The 19,963-nt window shown below is 38.1% G+C and overlaps 1 protein-coding gene across 1 annotated transcript in view; it reads left to right on the top strand.

Moving 5' to 3' along the window:
• The first annotated feature begins 8,765 nt into the window (after positions 1–8,765).
• cnksr1 (connector enhancer of kinase suppressor of Ras 1) overlaps positions 8,766–19,963 on the top strand; it is a 50,124-nt gene continuing 38,926 nt past the window's right edge. The window contains exons 1-2 of the mRNA XM_038278159.1: positions 8,766–8,973; positions 11,511–11,668. Coding sequence (XP_038134087.1) covers positions 8,922–8,973; positions 11,511–11,668 — 210 coding nt within the window. The 5' untranslated portion in view covers positions 8,766–8,921. The remainder of the gene's footprint in view (positions 8,974–11,510; positions 11,669–19,963) is intronic.

The raw sequence follows: 19,963 nt of genomic DNA on the forward strand, positions 1-19,963 counted from the left end.
ATTATGAATTATTAAAAGTAACAAGAGGAATATGGAAATCTTATATTAATTTCTAGACATCAAGAATCTTTATTTCAGATATGAAGAATGTCATTTTGTTTAAAATGTTTGTTTTGGACATGCATGAAAAAATATATTTCAGATATTTGAAATACATATTCAGGCAAACTAATAAATATCAAAATGGCTTGCCATAGTATGGTAACCATGTCAACATTGGGAAAACTAATTCAGTGCTTGAATTCTTGTGGATCATTGTATCTATTTAGATGAAATCAGATGGTAGCAGATGATGTATACAAATGTTGTTCTAACAGGCAGGACCTGTGCATCATCTCATGCGGTTCCTCCTCACTTTGAGGCTGTCTTCCATTACACAGTAAATAAAAAACGGCTGCAGCCTCTTCGGATGTTATACCAATAAATGGTTGTTATTAGCAGTTATGAGTCCCATAAAATGGCTTCAAATTGTCCCTACTTCCTACCAGGAGGCTCAGTAAAGTAATGTAGGATTTTTGATGTGGCTGAAGTAGTTGTCAGTGATAAATTGCATATTATCAGCCTAGAAACATACTAGAAGGTAGAGGAGGAACAGTCTGAAGCCGTTCTATGGGACTGGTGCTGTGCAGTTTTTTTCTGTAATACTTTTATCAGACATCAATGTTCTCTCACTGATATCAGGTTCTGTTAAATATCTGTTAAAGAAATCTGCATAATGCTGCAAATGTGAGGAAAGATAAGGTATGGGTGTATTTGATGAATTGTGGGGGAAACAGTAGTGCTCAAAAAGATATCTTTATAAATATCTAAGGACATCTAAACACCATCTGATAATCCTCTCCCTATAAATTTTTAATTCTCTGCAAATTTATGCCGATCATTCTTTTTATGGATTCTTTCCAAAAGGACCTATGTATCTAATGGACCTATTTGAATAATTTTTTTTTATTGTTTGCACAGACCTATAACAGAACTCCGCTGACTCAATAAGGGAATAGAACAACGTTATTGGCGTTAAGTAGGATGGAAACAGAGGACACTACTGTAAGGTCAGCTCTAGGGAGTATGTTACTATGGTAACAGAAACACAGGTTGGGTAAACTCTCTTTCTGAAACAGAAAACTCAGAGTTTCTCATATTTCAGGTTTAGAAAATGTAGATTTTTCAGTAAACCTATTATGAGAAATGGGCCCCAGGGCACAATTTCCTGAAAAAAGATAAGGTTTTAAGACAGGATTTTCTGAATATCCGCAACTCTTCTTCATGACAAAGGTAACACATAAGTTACCATGATAGTTTATTCTGTGCAGTTGGCCTATCACCATCAGATCAGAATGAAGAATGCATTGACCCTGGTGGTGGCAGCTGGGTGCTAGGTGGTAATGAAGGAGTAGAGGATGGCCTCAGTGACAGGGGAGTAGATGTGCACCATCATTGTCTTTAGAAGGCTGAACTTCTTCAGCTGCTGCAGGACGTGCAGCCTCTGCTGGGCTGTCTTGGTGCGGGAGGTGGTGTTCAGCTCCCGCTTGAGGTGTTGAGCAATGATGGTGCCCAGGGAGCAGAAGGGATCCAGGGTAGTGACTGGAAAGTTGCACAGGAGGAATGGATACAGTGAAGCAATGGTCTTTCTACAATATTTAAACATTCTCCACGCTGTTGTAAGAGCATTTGGCTGCACCAGGTCACCAAATGATCACCAATACACACACACAGCTACACACACACATACCTTCACACATCCTCGAACTTCAGGAGCTTGACTGGTGACTGAAGCAGCTGGTGTACAGGGAGAAGAGGTGAAGGGAAAGGACACAGCCTTGGGTGAACTGGTAGTGATGGTCATGGAACGTGGACACATGTTTTCCCAGATTTACATGGTGCTTCCTGTCTGTCATCTGCAGAGCTGAAGTCCAAAAACAGGACCCTGGTGAAAGTTGGGGAGTCTATGTGGTGCAGGATATTGTGAGGAGTCATGTTTATCTACAGAGCTGAAGGTGAACTAAACCAGATGCATATGTGGGTCTGTAATGGATTTAAGGTGGGTCAACACAAGTAGCTCAAAGGACTTCATCACGGCAGACATCTGTGCAATGGATCAGAAGTCCTTGTTCTGTGGTCCTTGATTTTTTGAGAACAAGAATGATGCTGAAGGCTTTAAAGCAGGTTGGCACATGGCATGTCTTCAGTAAAAAATTTTTAAGATAAGCAACATTTAACAATATAAATATACATGAATATCTGATACATCATTTTGTTTGAGATTTGGTTGCCTCTGCTTTATTGCTGTGTTGCAAGTAAAAATTTCATTTTCACACTTAAGTTTATGACCTATGAAAATCAACTCCAATCCGATGAAAAAACACTGCTTCTTTTTCTGTTAGAAAGCAGGTTGCATTTTTCCCAGCCTTCTTATTTTGTGCTATAATTAGGACTCACAGCCTAAACCAGAGTTTCTTAACCTTGTCCTCAGGGCCCACTGTCCTTCATGTTTTAGATGTGTCCCTACCCAAGCAAATCTGATTCAAATGATTGCATTACCTCCTCAACAGCCAGAAAGGCTGCAAAAGCCTGTTAATGACCTTTTCATTCAGGTCAGGTGTATGGAGACAAGGAAACACCTACAACATGTAGAACAGTGGGCTCTGAGAACCAGGAAATACATTGAAAATAAACTGCAGACAGAGTAAGACTTCTTTCCAGAGTCAAATCAATCAGACCATTTCTTTTCCAGATTTGTGTTAACATCAGTGTTCAGCCGCCCCCTTAAGAAAAACTAAATGCATTCTTCGTCGTCAGGACTATATAATGAGTCCCTCTTGGTTGCTTCATTCCTTTCTCATGATGCTGCTGCCACCACCAAGGACAAAAGCAGGCTACAGCATATGATTCACTTTGAAAGGAAGGGGATAGGCCTCCGTCTGCTAACAAGCATCACACTATTAACCATAATGAATATTTTGACTTATACCACAGAACAGTTTCTTCCCGTCACAGATACATTCTTTTGCTTTGTAAATGCCCTACATTGCTATTTAGACTACTTGTGGTTTAACTTAACATTCCTTCATTCCACATGTTTTAGCTTCCAAACAGCCCAAACTTTTTTATTTTTCTTACGCATCATTCTGTTTTTGTTACTAAGACGCCTTATTCTCTTTGGACTTCCGAGTTTACTTTTTGCTTCAATTCTAGTGTCTGAGTTGTCATATGACTGCGGATGTCTGCTGGCCGGAGGTCTTCAACAGGGGGTTCGCGACCCCTAGGGGTCCACGGAGATACTGCATGCGGGTTACGAAAGTTTTGGTTGATTAGACTTTTTTTTTTTATATTCCACTAATTCAAATGTCTTTAAATATATATTAACATGAATTCAACACACTGTAGTAAAGAGATAAATGGAGGCAGAAGATTTATTTCAGTCATCAATGCATACATTTAGCGACACACAGGAGCTCTTTTAAGCTGGGCACCGTTTCATTCACAACACCTGTCCCATCAACGAGGAAGAAGCTATACAACCAGGAAGCTATAAGTAAATTTCTAAGCCACTGTATATGGTGAAACATGAGTACGTTGTTACTTCAAGTTGATGTAGACTTTGAACAAAACAGAAGGCCTGTATTGTCACTATACACACAGAGATTAGAAGCTCACATTTCAGTGCAAACATAAATCTATAACAAAAACATCAAATAAATAGGAGATTTTACAAAGTGTTTCATAGTTGATGGAAATAATTCAGGGTTTGGATTACAAATCAGTGCATATTAGAGTTAAAGGCGTTAAAGGATTTTGGGAAAAAAACAGTTTTTTTATCCATTGGTCTCTGTCTTGCGGTACTTTTAGTGTCTTATTTAGGGCAAGAGGTCAGACAGTTCAAAGTTAGGGTGTGAGCTGTCTTTAGTCATTTAGTAACCTGCTGCAGTGGAGCTTTAGCCACTTGATCCTCAATAGTTAATGCAAAATGCATCTAAACCACTGAAATTCAGTCAGCCTGAATAACAATTTCTCTTTAATAAAGCTTTTAATTTGTTGATTTAACAATTAGTAATGGCTAGAAATTAGACATAAAAAGCACAACAAAACCAAACTGATTTCTCCTCCTCATCCTCCATTTAATCTGTGATAAATATGATGAGGTGGGTTTTTAAAGGCAGGGGGTTGGTGGATGATTTGAAGTGTAGCCCACAGGGTGTGGCAGATTTCAGCTGAAGGACTTTTAGACTGTTGGTCATAATTTTTTCTTATCCGAGCTAAGAGAGAAGACATGAATGAAGTGCAAACAGAGTGGCACTAAAAGAAACTAATTATATGCTCAATATTGAGGGAAGAGTAATTATCCAATCTGTGCTGATTGACAGCAGCAGGAGGTGATGTAATTATTCAGAGGCCTGGATTTTTGCCACGAAGGCGTCAGATGTAAGCATTGGTTTGGCATTCCAAAAATTACTGAAATCATCACTTTCACACAAACCTCTTTAAGGAAGCAGCAAATGCAATGAAACAATACATTGAATTTGACATAGAGATAAAGAAGAGAGCAAAGTTCTTAAAGTTCCATTTGTTGCCAACACCAGAACATTCGAAGAACTAACAACAACTGACAAAATCACATGACTGAGAGAGAGCGCCGTCGAGCAAAAACTGCATGCCGGGGCTTGAATTAGTTTCTAAGGTATTTGGGTTGGGCAAAAAGAAGGCCAGTAAGGGTGTCTTTGAAATCATCTGTGATACCAGCCCTTCTCTTGTCAAACAACAACAGCAACATGATCCCAGGTTACTGATTGTCACTGTGAGATGAACAGATCAACAAGTGAACTAGAGAAAATTGAAAATGCTAGTAGTGTTTTGCAAAGTGAAATCAATGCTGAGCACCTACTGAAAGCAGGACACAGAGAGAAACTCAATCATCAGTTCCCTCTTTTCATCTCACGCTTTGTATTTTCTAAAATAAAGCCTTTATGTGTCACATATAGGATATCAATCTAGCCTTCACCCTGGCCAGGCCTCTTATGCTTTCTTTAAAAGCAGAAACAGTAGGGGTTGCCAGATATCAGGGGGCAGCACTTTGATGAATTCCGCTGTTTGATCAGGCCCTGCCCTTTGCTGCCTTAAGAAAAAACTGTATGTTGAAAACTTAAAGAAACATGGCCATGAAATGATGGTACACAGTTTCTCAAAAAATCCCTATTATGATCCAAACAACAAAGAATTAACGAACAGAGACACTGAACATGTTCTTTGACAGTTAATATTTGTTCAATACTTCACCTTTGTGAGTTCTATCTATGTATCTATCTATGTATCTATCTATGTATCTATCTATGTATCTATCTAATCTATCTATCTATCTATCTATCTATCTATCTATCTATCTATCTATCTATCTATCTATCTATCTATCTATCTATCTATCTATCTATCTATCTATCTATCTATCTATCTATCTATCTATCTATCTATCTATCTATCTATCTATCTATCTATCTATCTATCTATCTATCTATCTATCTATCTATCTATCTATCTACACCACGTTTTATTCAGCAAATCCAACATACTTTACAGATAAAACTACAGACTGTGCACTATATATATAGATAAATCAATACCTGAAAAGGTAAATTGATAGATCAAATAAATGATAAGAAAAACTGCAGTAAATTATTAAACCTAAAAGCAAAGGAAACTGACTGTGAAAACAGGAGTTATAAAATATACATTAAGCGTTCCAATATTATTGTTATTATTAACAGTAAAACTAAAGCCACAAATGATAATCGTAATAAAAGTTTAAGCTTAGATTTAAAGGAAAACTATGACAAAGTAAAACTGCGACAGGTTAGCTAAGAATATTGAATTATAAACTTAGATTAATGTAAAGCTAACAGAAGGTTTATTAAATATAATTAAAAGCCAACACAAACTCCTTTGAAGACATGTTAATGTGAAATTACAAAAATCTTTACAGAAGATATAATTCTATTCAGAAATTGACAGTGGAGCTAAGAAATAAGATTTTAAAAAGTAGTGTCTTGTATTTTCAAAACATCAACAGAATTAAAGTTTCTCTGGAAATGCCATTAAATACTAATACCATTAACCCGCAAATGTAGCGAAATTAATAACATATTGATAAACTTTGGGCAGAGTTCACTCATCTCAGGAGTCCAGACGTCAAAGAGAGTTCAAAGAATGACTTAGGCAACATTTCTGAACATTTCTCAGGAGAGCAGACTGGTAGGATAAGAGGATTAGGTCAGCTGGTATGGTTATTTTTTTTCCCACTGAGGTCTTGGGATAATTCTCGAATAGCAAATTTTACTCTGGTCTCTGTTAGTCTTAGTAGTCGTAAAGAGCAATGATTTCACATTAGAAAGTATGTAATAGCAAAATAGAACAAACTGATGTTGCACCATTTAGAGAGGAATAAGGAAAGAGACCAAATAACAAAATATGTAATATAATAAGTTCATGATATCAATTGTACAGATTCATTACCCAGAACAAAGTACGCTAAGTATCTATCTCCATTTGTATTCAAAACAAGGTTTACATCAGAATAAAAACATGTTTTTTTTCTAAAAACATCATATATTTAACTTTCAGTTCAGAAAAAGTAACATCTACAATCACAGGCAAGACTGCTGACTTTGCAGCTTTCCAGAAAGCAGACCGTTTTACCCTCCACAGTAAGATATGCCAAACAATTTATTGCTAAAGAAGCAAATAGTACTTTTAATCAAGTATGTAGATAGAAAGTTGTGTGATAGGAAAAAGTGCAGTAGAAAAAGCTGCACGGGCAGAGGGAAAAAGTGGAGAGAAAATTAATGTAATAGAAGCTAAAACAAATCTTAATGATGTAAAAGGTTAAGTGGAAGGAAAAAAAATTAAAAAGAATAGTTCAAAGGTCGCATGCAAAACCACAGACCTTCAGGGGTTGTCAAGAAAAATTTCAAGAGCTTGATGAAGATTCAAACTGTGCAAACTGCAGTAGAGTTCCTTTAGGGCCATTAGGACATGGGCTATCACTGCACCACTTCTTGTGTTAACCCACTCCTGAACCAGAGACATGAAGCACATTGGTTGAGGAGAAAAAGGAGTATGCCCCTCCTTATAATCTGGGGAACATTTCAACTGGTGGGTCTGATCTAAACATTTTAAACCATTTCAATTTTTCATGCAGATCTTATCAACTGCTGCCAAATACAAATCCCTGCTTCAATCACCATGATCTAACCATTATTAATTGGCCAACAAAGTGGTGTGACATAAACCAAACAGATAATCTGAGGATTATTGTCACACCAGACCCAACAACACTGACAATCTGAAGCCTGCATTTAAGGCAACTTGGGATTTTTGTCAGCACATCAGCAGACGCACTGATCTCTTATTGAGTGATGCATTGATACAATAATAATGCAAATGTAACTCTGACTACTCTACAATAGACCTTCTTATTTCTACGGAAGAGGATTAGGGCCACTGGAAAAAAAAAGTTAACAGATTTTTAGATTTTATTTCACTATAACATGAGAAAAAAGTCAGAATTTTTAGAAAATTCTGACTTTTTTCTCAGAATTCTGATTTTTCTCAGAAATCTGACTTAAATCTCAAAATTCTGATTTTTCTCGGAAATCTGACTTAAATCCCAGAATTTTTACTTTTTTTTCTCAGAATTCTGACTTTAATCTCAGCAGTCAGACTTTAATCTCAGAATTCTGAATTTTCTCGGAAATCTGACTTTAACCTCAGAATTCTGACTTTAATCTCATAGTTCCGACTTTAATCTCAGAATTCAGACTTTTTCTCAGAGGTCCGACTTTAATCTCATAATTCTGACTTTTCTTGGAAATCTGACTTTAATCTCAGAATTCTGACTTCAATCTCATAATTCCGACTTTAATCTCAGAATTCTGACTTTAATCTCAGAATTCGGACTTTTCTCAGAATTTTGACTTTAATCTCAGAAGTCCGACTTTTTTCTCAGAATTTTGACTTTTTTCCTTCGAATTCCAACTTTAATCTCAGAAGTCTGACTTTTCTTAGAATTCCAACTTTAATCTCAGGAGTTCGACTTTTTTCTCAGAATTATGACTTTTTTTTCCTCAGAATTCCGACTTTAATCTCAGAACTCTGATTTTTCTCAGAATTCTGACTTTAATCTTAGAATTCCGACTTTTTTCTCAGAATTTCGACCTTTTTCCCAGAATTCTGACTTTAATCTTATAATTCTGACCTTTTTCTTATATTATACAGAAATAAAATGTAAAAATCAGTTAACTTTATTAATTTTTGTCAGTGGCCCTAATCCTCTTCCGTATATTTCTGTATTAGAAATAACTGTTTTTTTTTTCTTTATTGAGTTAAGCCATAATTTCCTGAAAATGAAAACTAAACACATACATTCAACTGCCAGAAAAATAAAGCATTTCAATTAAATTACAGATTGTCTTTTTAATCAATTTATATCCACCTTTAAATCTAGAAAAATCTGTTTTTTAAACTAGTGTAAAACTTGAGGGACGTTTTTTTAGCCTAATTCCGGTCAGGTGTTGGTGTTATCCGCCCTCTGTTCACTGTGTTGAAATCTGCGCCTTTCTCCCAGATTCCTGAGCCTGAACACGAACAGATTATTATGAAGGAAGTTATGAAGCCTTAAAGCTGCAGTTCCTGCAGGTAGGTGGGGGCCTCAGGTGCGGGAGGGAGGGGTCCTGCTCCTGGTGGCGCTTCACAGTTCCTTATTGGCTGATCCTAGGAGGGGGTGAACTCTACCTGTTACCTGAGAGAAGGAGTGCCATTCGTCACCATCCGATTCCAAATCAGGATCGGCTTTTCCTTCCTCCAGGAGTCCGGAGAGGTAGAAGTCGGCCAGAACCGCCGGCAGCTGAACGAGCGAGTGGAGCAGGACTCCCAGCATGGAGCCTATAGCTGCTTGGAGCGAGGAGGGAGTCACCAGGTGGCTCCAAGGTGAGCACCATGCGCGCTTCTTCTGTTTAAAAGCTTTATCCCCTCTCAGGTACTTTGGATCGGGCGGTTAGGTCGAAAATAGAAACGACACGCAAATCCTATTGGAAGTGAAAGGTGGAGGTGGAATGAGGAAGTGAGAGAGAGAAGCCACAACAGTGCAGCTCTGATCAGTGTCAACAACTAAACCTAAACCCTTTAACAGTGTAAATAAAGGCCTTTTGTTTGTCTTTCCTGTTGATTTGGGTAGATTTAAACTATAGAACGTTATGCAAAATTGAAGAAAGTGGAGGAATTTGACCACAAAGCTCAGCATGGATTAATGGTTTCCTACAGAGTTATAACACCATGAAAATACCTGCAGAATACATTCATTCATCTGCAAGTTTCTGTTGGTATTGACTGAAAAAAAGGTTTTTGTTTTTACTTTAAAGCCATGTGTTTGACATTTTTTTCTATTTATTTCCATTTTGGAAAAAAATGCATTTCTGTAATGATTAGATTTTTTGTTTAATTCACATTATACTTCCGATGAAGCCTCCGGTGCATTTTCATTTCTTTCACTATGTGATCCAAATCTTTATGGTTGAAAGGCCTCATTGCCCTCAGCATAATCTTTACACGACTCTTCAAGATCTCTGTCCCATTCAAGTCAGAACACTGACTGGCCTACTCCAAAGTTACTATTTCTTCTTAACAGAAGCAAAATCTTGGTTAAATAAAAAAAAAAATACTCTTAATCCCAATCCCAGTAGTGTATGAACTGAATCATCTACAGGTGCTGGTCATAAAATTAGAATATCATGAAAAAGTAGATTGATTTCAGTAATTCCATTTAAAAAGTGAAACTTGTATATTATATTCATACATTACATACAAACTCATATATTTCAGATGTTTATTTTGTTTAATTTTGATGATTACAAATGACAACAAATGAAAATCTCAAATTCATCATATCAGAAAATTAGAATATTACTGAAGACCAATAAAAACAAAGGATTTATAGAAATGTTGGCCAACTGAAAAGTATGAACATGAAAAGTATGAGCATGTACAGCACTCAGTATTTAGTTGGGCCTCCTTTGGCCTGTATTACTGCAGCAATGCGGCGTGGCATGGAGTCGATCAGTCTGTGGCACTGCTCAGGTGTTATGATAGCCCAGGTTGCTCTAATAGTGGCTTTTAGCTCTTCTGAATTGTTGGGTCTGGTGTATTGCATCTTCTTCTTCACAATACCCCATAGATTTTCTATGGGGTTAAGGTCAGGAGAGTTTGCTGGCCAATTAAGAACAGGGATACCATGGTCCTTCAACCAGGTACTGGTAGCTTTGGCACTGTGTGCAGGTGCCAAGTCCTGTTGGAAAATGAAATCTGCATCTCCAAAAAGTTGGTCAGCTGCAGGAAGCATGAAGTGCTCTAAAACTTCCTGGTATGTGGCTGCGTTGACCCTGGACCTCAGAAAACACAATGGACCAACACCAGCAGATGACATGGCACCCCAAACCATCACTGACTGTGGAAACTTTACACTGGACTTCAAGCAACGTGGATGAAGTGCCTCTCTTCTTTTCCTCCAGACTCTGGGACTTTGATTTCCAAAGGAAATGCAAAATTTACTTTCATCAGAGAACATGACTTTGGACCACTCACCAGCAGTCCAGTCCTGTTTCTCTTTAGCCCAGGCAAGACGCTTCTGACGCTGTCTGTGGTTCAAGAGTGGCTTGACACAAGGAATGCGACAGCAGAAACCCATGTCTTTCATACGTCTGTGTGGTGGTTCTTGAAGCACTCACTCCAGCTGCAGTCCACTCTTTGTGAATCTCCCCCACATTTTTGAATGGGTTTTGTTTCACAATCCTCTCCAGGGTGCGGTTATCTCTCTTGCTTGTACACTTTTTTCGACCACATCTTTTCCTTCCCTTCGCCTCTCTATTAATGTGCTTGGACACTGAGCTCTGTGAACAGCCAGCCTCTTTAGCGATGACCTTTTGTGTCTTGCCCTCCTTATGCAAGGTGTCGATGGTCGTCTTTTGGACAACTGTCAAGTCAGCAGTCTTCCCCATGATTGTGTAGCCTATAGAACTAGACTGAAAGACCATTTAAAGGCTTTTGCAGGTGGTTTGAGTTAATTAGCTGATTAGAGTGTGGCACCAGGGGCCATCAATTTTGAACCTTTTCACAATATTCTAATTTTCTGATATGATGAATTTGAGATTTTCATTTGTTGTCATTTGTAATCATCAAAATTAAACAAAATAAACATCTGAAATATATGAGTTTGTATGTAATGTATGAATATAATATACAAGTTTCACTTTTTAAATGGAATTACTGAAATCAATCTACTTTTTCATGATATTCTAATTTTATGACCAACACCTGTACTCTAGTTTAAGTGTGAGTTTTCTTGTCCTTTCGGCTCTACATGAACCAGAGCAGGAGGTATTTTTCATGCTGATACTTGCATGAGATTTTCTGACAGTGGAGACTTCCATGTATACTGTGCATAGTACCTAGTAACCATTTATAATTTACAGGTCTAGATGCTCCCATTGATCAGTACCCGGTTGCAGAGTGGCATCTGTCAGGTATGGATCTGCTCCAGTTGACTTCCCTGGATCTGGAGAGTTTGGGAGTTCAGAAGATTGGACACCAGGAGCTTATTCTGGATGCTGTGGAGAAGCTCTGCTCCTTGGTGAGTAAAAAGGAAAACTGTGTGTGGAGTTTTTTGTTGTATTGCATGTCTACAGGTTTCTCCTGGGAGTGTTTTGGAAGTGTTTTCAGAGAAGGGGGAAAAACAGGATAATAAGGGAGTGATATTGTCCATGTTTGGGAAGGGTGTGTATATTCTGTGAAACAGCAGCATGGTGGCTCCGAGCTCTAATATTGTCAGATCAGGCTGGTTTTTCAAAGCTATAACAGGTATGGTTGAACAATCCTTTAAAACTCTTGCCTGCATACCCAGAACTTTTTAATTTACTAATATATAAGCATTCCCTCAGGAAGATGTTTTAAACAAGTCTGATTTGATATAGCTTCATCTATTTAAATGTCTTAAGGTTAAAAATATGCTGGTAAAGATTCTGAGGTCCAGGTCATAGTCATATTCATTGAAAAAAAAAAAAAAAAGAAAGTTAAAAACAATCCACTGGGCTTTCCAATTTCAAAGATCTTTTGACTCCCATCCATTGAAAAAGAGCTGAAATGTCTTCAAACTTGTAAACAAAGACCAGTGGTTTGTTTTTAACTTTACTTTTTTTTCGGAGGGTTAAAAGCAGTTCCCATATTATTGATGTTAGCATTAAATACGTACTCCTGCTTCATCATCTGCCAAGTTATATTTCTAAAAGTCTTGCTTCCTAGATTTTTAAGAGGGTTTAGATTCATATGGATGCATCTCAATAGGTTAGAATATCATGAACAAAAAACATTTTAGTGGATCTGTTCAAAAATTAAACAGTAAATTATATAGAGTCATTACTAGAGATAATCCGATACTTCGGCTGGATGATTTGGCCAATATCAATACATTTTCAATTTATCAGTGGATTCACCAGCCATGCTTTGAGATGCACTGTTGATTCCTATGTTTACTATGCTTTGTAAATGTTTCGCCTAAAATGTTTGTTTTATGTTTAAATTAAGACTTTTGTAACATTTTTATCACTGTAACATTTTAATCATGTAAATGGAGGAAGAAAAGTCAATATCTGTCAAGGCTCAGAACAGAGGATCCTATATTAAAGGCAAAGCAATTAGATTACTCAAAAAGTGTTTATTTAAAAACAACAGATTGTAGTGGCAGTTACTGTAGGACATCTAAGGCAGGAACCTTTGCAGGAGGGAAACATGGGTTAGTGACCATGTTAATCTGGCGGAGGATGATCACTAACATGTGAGTCACTAGCCTGGTCTTACAGTTCAGTCTCTGCCCAGAGTAAGCGGTGGATTCCAGCTGAATGGCTTCCAACTCAATTTTTGTTGCCCAAAGAGTTCAAGACTCTTAAGTCTTGAAGACTGCAGAACTGACAGGAGATCAGATCCAAGCAGACAAAGATAGGCAGGACTATCCAGAGGGCGAAGCCAAAGCCAGACAGAAGATCAGAGATCCGAAGAGGTACTGAAGGGAAATCCAGGTCAGTGTCAGGAAGAAGATCCAGGGTCATCAGAATCCAGCAGCAAACAGATCAGAAGATGAATAAGCCGGCTCAGAGGCCCAAATGCAGACGGGTCAGGATCAGACAATAAGAACACAATCAGGTATGCTTGATAACTCTCACCGCAGGCTTGAATAATATGGCACTTATGACTGGGAGCAGGCAGGTTAAATATAGACTGGAGCAGGTGACACAAATAAACAGTGATGAGAAACTGGGCGGAGTTAAACTGGTGAATGAGATAAAAAGTCAAGCTGGTCATCAGTGCCAAGATCATGACAATATCAGCTTTAAAGAAATCGCCTCATATTGACGATGGGTTAGATTCATGTCAGAATAACCGGTATCAGCATTGGCCTTAAGAACCCTGTATCATTTGATCTCTAGTCGTTAAACATAAAGTGATAAATTCAAGTGTTTTCTTGAACTTTGTCCAGAAAAGTGGATAATTTAATAAGACAAATAATATAATAGTTTTAAAGCAGAGATGTGAGGCTACTGAAAATTATGGTGATTTACTGTAAAAGATATGGGCTTCTTTTGCATCAATTTCAGCTTCCATCCATCCTGTGCTTCTGCTGAGGTGTTCAGGAATCTCAGTCCACAACTGGTCTGTATTGTTAATTCTAGTGCCTCTTATCATCATCTTTACAATTCTATAGATTCTCAGTGGGGTTCTGGCCAGAACAGTGTACTGGTCATTCTAGCACAGGGTCACCACAGTTATTGATCCAGGTTTTTGGTTCTTTTAGTGGCGTGGGCCGGTACCATGTTCTGCTGGAAAATTAAATCATCATCTTTATAAAAGAAACAGAATCTTCTTTAAAACCAAGTGGACCAACAACAGCAGAGGACTGGGCTCCTCAAATCATCACTGACTGTAAACGTTTTACATTGGAGCTCAAGTTACATGGATTATCTATCTCTCCATTTTTCTCCTTTAAAGATAAGACTGCAGTATTTGCTTCGATCTGAAAAGGAAACTTTGGACCAATAAGTAACAGTTCCATCTTTTCCTGATCTAAGTAAGACACCTTTGACATTATCTGTGGTTCACATGTGGCTTAGCACAGAAATGTGACAGTGTTAGCCCATGTCATGGATAGGTCTATTTGCTGTGGCTGTTGAAGCACTTATTCTTCCACAAACTGCTGAATGAGGTTTGCCTTTGCCTTTCAAGGCTGCAGCAGAATGTCAGATAGTTTTTTTCCTATCATTAACAGTCTCTGATACATCGTTCTGTGTCCAGTCAGCGTCTCTAGTGCTGATCGTTTGTCCCTCAACCTTGTAGTGGAGGCTGTTAGTGACGTCAGCTCAAGACTCTACCTGAACATAACATCTGTATATTGAAATCTTTTTTCTATCTTCATTTTTATAAAAAAAAAATAGACTTTTTTTTTTGTTAACTTTAACCGTTCTCAGTAAGGTAAAGTAAATTAACATTCATAATATATCACTTTTTATGTGTAAATTTCCTCTTGTGAGACTTTAACTTTTGGAAATAAATCACTGATATGAAAAATTCTAATCATATTCTAAGTGATACATGTGCAATAAAGCATGTTCACCCTTTAATTGAATCTTTGTTCTTTTTTTCTGCTGTATAAATGCAACCACTATGAAATCTTTCAGGAGGCTTTAAGGATTTAACAAATGAGCTGTTATATGTGGAGATTTGCGGTCTCCCGGTATAGCCTTTTGCTCAATTTAACCACTGATTCAGCAGGATAGTAGCAGGCAAACGTCCAGCTCTGGTGGCGTAACAGCCTGTAAACATCAGACTAAGACGGCTTAAACTGCTGGTTGTCGAGTTCCTGAATTAGCCGTGAAGCAGATTGAACCCCTAAGCCCAGAGTCTGTGTGAATGAGGAAAACTAGTCCTTTAGTAATTGCCTTTAGGCTCAAACAGAACTTGTGTGTGGGTGCTTGTATCTGCCATGATGCTCCATGAAACTCTAACACTGTCCTCATTCATAAACAGCACCCCCCATCAGATGCTCACATGGCACAGACAGAACGCTTTCAAGTGCATAGCTACATAATTACCAGTTCCATAAAAGATTCATGGCCATTTGTTGACAAGCTCGTTCAGGTAGCTGGTTGATGTGTGCCAACAAAGCCCGACCCGTCTCAAGCTCTTGACCTCGGAATGAGTGGACCGTAGCAATCAAACACTCTGGTTAAACAGTATCGTTTTAGGATCTGATGCAGAAAATTGGGGTGATGGGCAAACAAAGAAAAACTTGAGGGACAATTAACATAATTTCTACATCTTTCTGCACCCTAATTCCATAGTAGGGATATGTCTGTGTAGGCTTTGATTTGAATAGCATTTTACTAGATATAAATCCGTTTAAGGTGTGGCGTTATGTGCATTGATTATTATGAAATGGGACTGAAAGGATTTATCATTGTAGCAGCATCATACGTGTGTAACACCTGCTGTTATACCTGCTTTGTTATGCAGTGTTTTTGGCCCACAGATACTCTACCTAAGCTTTATAACAACTGAACTGCATACAGTTTTTGAATGGCAAAAAAACAAGGATTAACCTGCAATATAGGCATGTAACAATTAGGGCTGGGCGATATGGAAAAAAAACTATATCACGATATGGATTATTTTATATCACGTTAACGATATATATCACGATATACCACAACTGATGTTGCATTTTATGTTTTCTGAAGGGGAAAAAGTGAATGCTACAGCACCTTTGTGTGTAAACACAACACTCACAGGTGCAGTAGCCTTCACTTTTCCCCCCTTCAGAATAAATTATACTATCAGTGCGTCCAGTAATGGATGCGTATGCTGTAAAAGCACACAGTTCATTGGTGTAAGCATATTAGTAAAACCAATAATAGTAAAACTAGCGAACGCACAAAAGTGCATAGCAATGTCAGGCTCATACCTTGGGCGAGCATCACTCCGGTGTGGTCCTCAGGAAAGTACACGGTCTGTAGACACCGAGCGCGGAGGGTCCAGTCCTTGATGAAATGGATGGTGAGACTCATATAAGGCTGTGTTGCTCTACTCATCCACATGACCGTAGTCAACGCATAATGCGTCGCACCACTGCGTACCTCTCTCTCCACTTCAGCCCGACAACTAGCATATAAGCCAGGCAGCTCCACTTTACTGAAATGTTTTCGACTAGGCATCACATATCTGGGATCGAGTGTACGGACGAGGTCCCGAAAGCTGTCTTTCTCGACTATGTAAACGGGGGCCATGCCTTTACAGATATAGCGTGAAATAGCACCTGTGATCTGCTTGTGTCGCTGAGACGTCTTCTCATATTGTGATCCTTGGGCGAATGCTTCCTTAAGCTTCGGCTGTGAGAATTTCTTTCCAGTGCTTCCTGTATTTTCATCCCTTGTTTGTTTTGATCGGACTGGTTGTAGTTTCCCGTGTTCTTGTTCATGATTTTTCTTCAGGTGGTAAAAGAGGCCGGAAGTATTTGCATCAGCCGCTGGAACGGCTTTGCTGCACAGTTTACATATCGGCTGCGTTTGTTCTTTATCAGATGGCTGAAATCCGAAAAATAACCAAACAACCGAGCTGCCTCCCCTTTTGGGCAAAAGTGGTGTTTGTTGTGTCTGTGACCTGGCAACCGTTTCGGACTCTGTAACCGCTGCTGTGGTAACATCTTCTTGGGTGTCCATCATTCATTTTTTTTCAAGCCAGAAAGAAATTTCGCGGGCTCTCTCCGTCAGTAATGTCGCAAACGTATGGTGCAAAGCCCGGTGACGTAAAGCGGTGTAGTGTCGCAAAACCACGTTCTCTACACATTATCTTTTTATTCTCTTTTTTTTTTTTCGTTATATACATTTAGAGTTTGCATAGCAAAAACGCAAAATGTTATATTAACAAATTATATTAAAATGTATATTAGCAGTAATAATAATAATAAAAAAGTTTATCACGATAGAAAAAATAGAGGAGAAAGGTCACGATAGACATGTTTCTCTCGTCCTCACGATATATATCGCCATATCGCCCAGCTCTAGTAACAATATGAAAATATAGTATTATAAATGTTATATGTAAATGTATTATAATTGTTAAAGGTATGATGGTTTTGTTGAAACAGGATAAAAATATACTTTATTAAAGTCATAGAGAAGTTATATTTGAATTTCAAATCATTCTGGCTTAAACATGTATGTAAATATAGTCTTTATCAGACCATATTGTCGCAAAGGTTACAAATTTCTATAAAAAAAAATGCTGTCTTAAAATCTGTGTTTTTATGCAGGCCAGTTAGTTATACGTCAGCTTGTACACCTAAATTTGGCCAATCAAATATCAGCTGTCATCTGTCAATCAAATTTTTTCAAGTCATTGCGTCTTGATTCATACGTTGCAGCTATTATATGCAACGGTTGAAATAAGAAATAAGAATCAATTTACTTTACCATTGAGTTCCGTCCCAGTGTTCACATGGATGGACGTCTGTGTCTTCTGCAGGCGTAGAGCTAAGAGAACTGGCAGCGTTGCGAGGCAAGGGCTCAAACATGTACGGCTATAAGCCTTCTACACCGAACAAACCTTCTGCTGCCCTGGCGCCCTCATTCACAACATCTTTGTCCCCAATTTCCACCTCTAAATAAAAAATGCATGACGGAGGAGACTCATCCACGACCTCCGACACAAAACTCTCCTCCTCTTGCATGTTTCCGCTGTCCATAGCATTCCTTGACAGTGTCAAATGCTACTTGGTCCTAATGTAATTTCCCATTGGGAACCTACTAGCACTAAGTTGCTAACTGGTTAGCAAGATGCTTCTGAGACACCAACCATAATCAAACTTGCTTGCAAACCTTCCGCCAGAAAAATCCTTCCCCCTTGATAAAACACCAATCACGTTCACTTTGTTCACTCGTGTAAAGTCAGGCACCACTTAGGAGAATTTGGAACTGCAATTGTGACTTAAGGGCCTGAGCTGCAAAATTTGCATGTCTTAAAACAGGTGCAAAAGTGCTTGTATGCGCAGAGCAGAGCTTGAAAGAAAGTGCAAAGTAATTTGGGTTTGCAACTTAGTAGACAGATGCCTAGTTTCAAGCTGGCCCCTAAACACTACCCCTATGCACTAACCCTCCATTTGCTCGTTCCCAAAAAAGGGTCCACTGGGCCATCCTGAACCACATAGTGGGTAGGGCGAGTGGACCGTTCAGCCCTTAAATAATGAGTCTGCATCAATGCAGCCACTCTGAAATTTGGCAGCAGGTGTAAGAAGAAACATGCATTTAAATGCATCTTTGTCACGCTGAAGAAATGTACAAATTAGAAAAAATAAGTCATTAATTCCATAAGAGGAGGTCTGATTTAAAATATTATTAATTTGACTGTATGAATTTATTTTTAAGAAAAGGCCAAATGTTTGATTTCATTGCAACCTGTGCCACAGAGCTAAAGCCATGCACATGGGGTGTCACAGTGTTGCCGTAGCAACGCCTGCTGCTTTCCTTTTGCATTAAAGGAAAGAGGGTGTCCCATTCTCATTTTGTCTTGTAACAGAAATGTAACACTATTCCCAAAGATGGCACATCAGTTGCACAAAACATAAACAAAACAAACTTTTTCTAAATGAAATTATTTGAAATCTAAATCTGCCAGGGGTGTGAAATATTTTTGGCTTAACTCTACTGTTAACATAAACCTATATTAAGGAATATTAATACAAAACAATGATGTTATTGTTTTGTTTGCTTTCTATGTTTCTTTTGTACTTTAAATCAACTAATGTTCTTTTCTAAATGTAAAGAAACATTTTATTACTACATAATTTTTATTGATATAGTTTGCCATCTATTTCATTTTGCTTTTTGTTTTTGTTGACAATAGGTGCAGAGATTGTACCGTATTCACAACAACAATCCTCTTGATGCCGGGATAAAGCTTGCACTGATGGATTATTTTGCTTTTTTACAGTTTTCTCTGTTTGCCAAAAAAAATTACTCAAGGAGCACAACTTTTACATGTTCATTTTACTCAAGTAAAAGTAGAAAGTCATCCAAGAACTCACTTCTAAAGGGATCAAAAGTTTGATTTAAAGCTACAGTGTGTAATAATTACAGGGATATACACTCAGGAATGTAATATATTATACATAACTATGTTATTTATCATCATCTACGAGCTCAGCCTCTTAACCTTAATATTTGTGTTGCCTTAGAATTCGTTATTTATAATTACATAGGAGCGGGTCTTGCAGCCATGGAGGCAGACATCTTTGCACTACGGTAGCGCAGAGCCTAGTACTAGCGCAGAACTAGTGATTGCGAGATCGCCCATTACACTCAAAAGTAACTACGGCAAGTTGAGAGAGATGAACTGAGACGGTACTGAACAATAGATGGCAGAATTAAAATTATCTATGTAAACAAACCTCATCACTTGAGAAGGTAGGTGATGCGGACGTCGTGGAAGACATTTTGTCCCGTAACGCTCGCCGTACTGTTGGGGGGGAGAAGCGGTGGGGGGGAGATGTTCATGTTGCTGCGGTCTGCAGTCTGGACGTTAGATGTCGCTGAAAATTACACACTGTAGCTGTAATGGTTGCAACAATGTAATCAGGCAGAGAGCTATTTGCAAAATCTGTAAATTCAAATTAAAAACATTGAAAAAAACAACATCACCACAAAGCTAAAAAACAAGGGGAAAAAACATTTTTTTCAACATAACCGATTTTAAAAATGGTTAATACAATAATGCAGAGGATAAGAAATTCCAGATATGAAATGATTTCTGTATATATTTTTATGTGTAGCTCCTGTTACTCATAGTCGATTAACTAACCAGGAGTTTTATGTAAGCAAAAATATTA

This window comes from Cyprinodon tularosa, unplaced genomic scaffold (assembly GCF_016077235.1).
Source record: "Cyprinodon tularosa strain WSP-4 unplaced genomic scaffold, ASM1607723v1 ctg139, whole genome shotgun sequence".
NCBI lineage: Eukaryota > Metazoa > Chordata > Actinopteri > Cyprinodontiformes > Cyprinodontidae > Cyprinodon > Cyprinodon tularosa.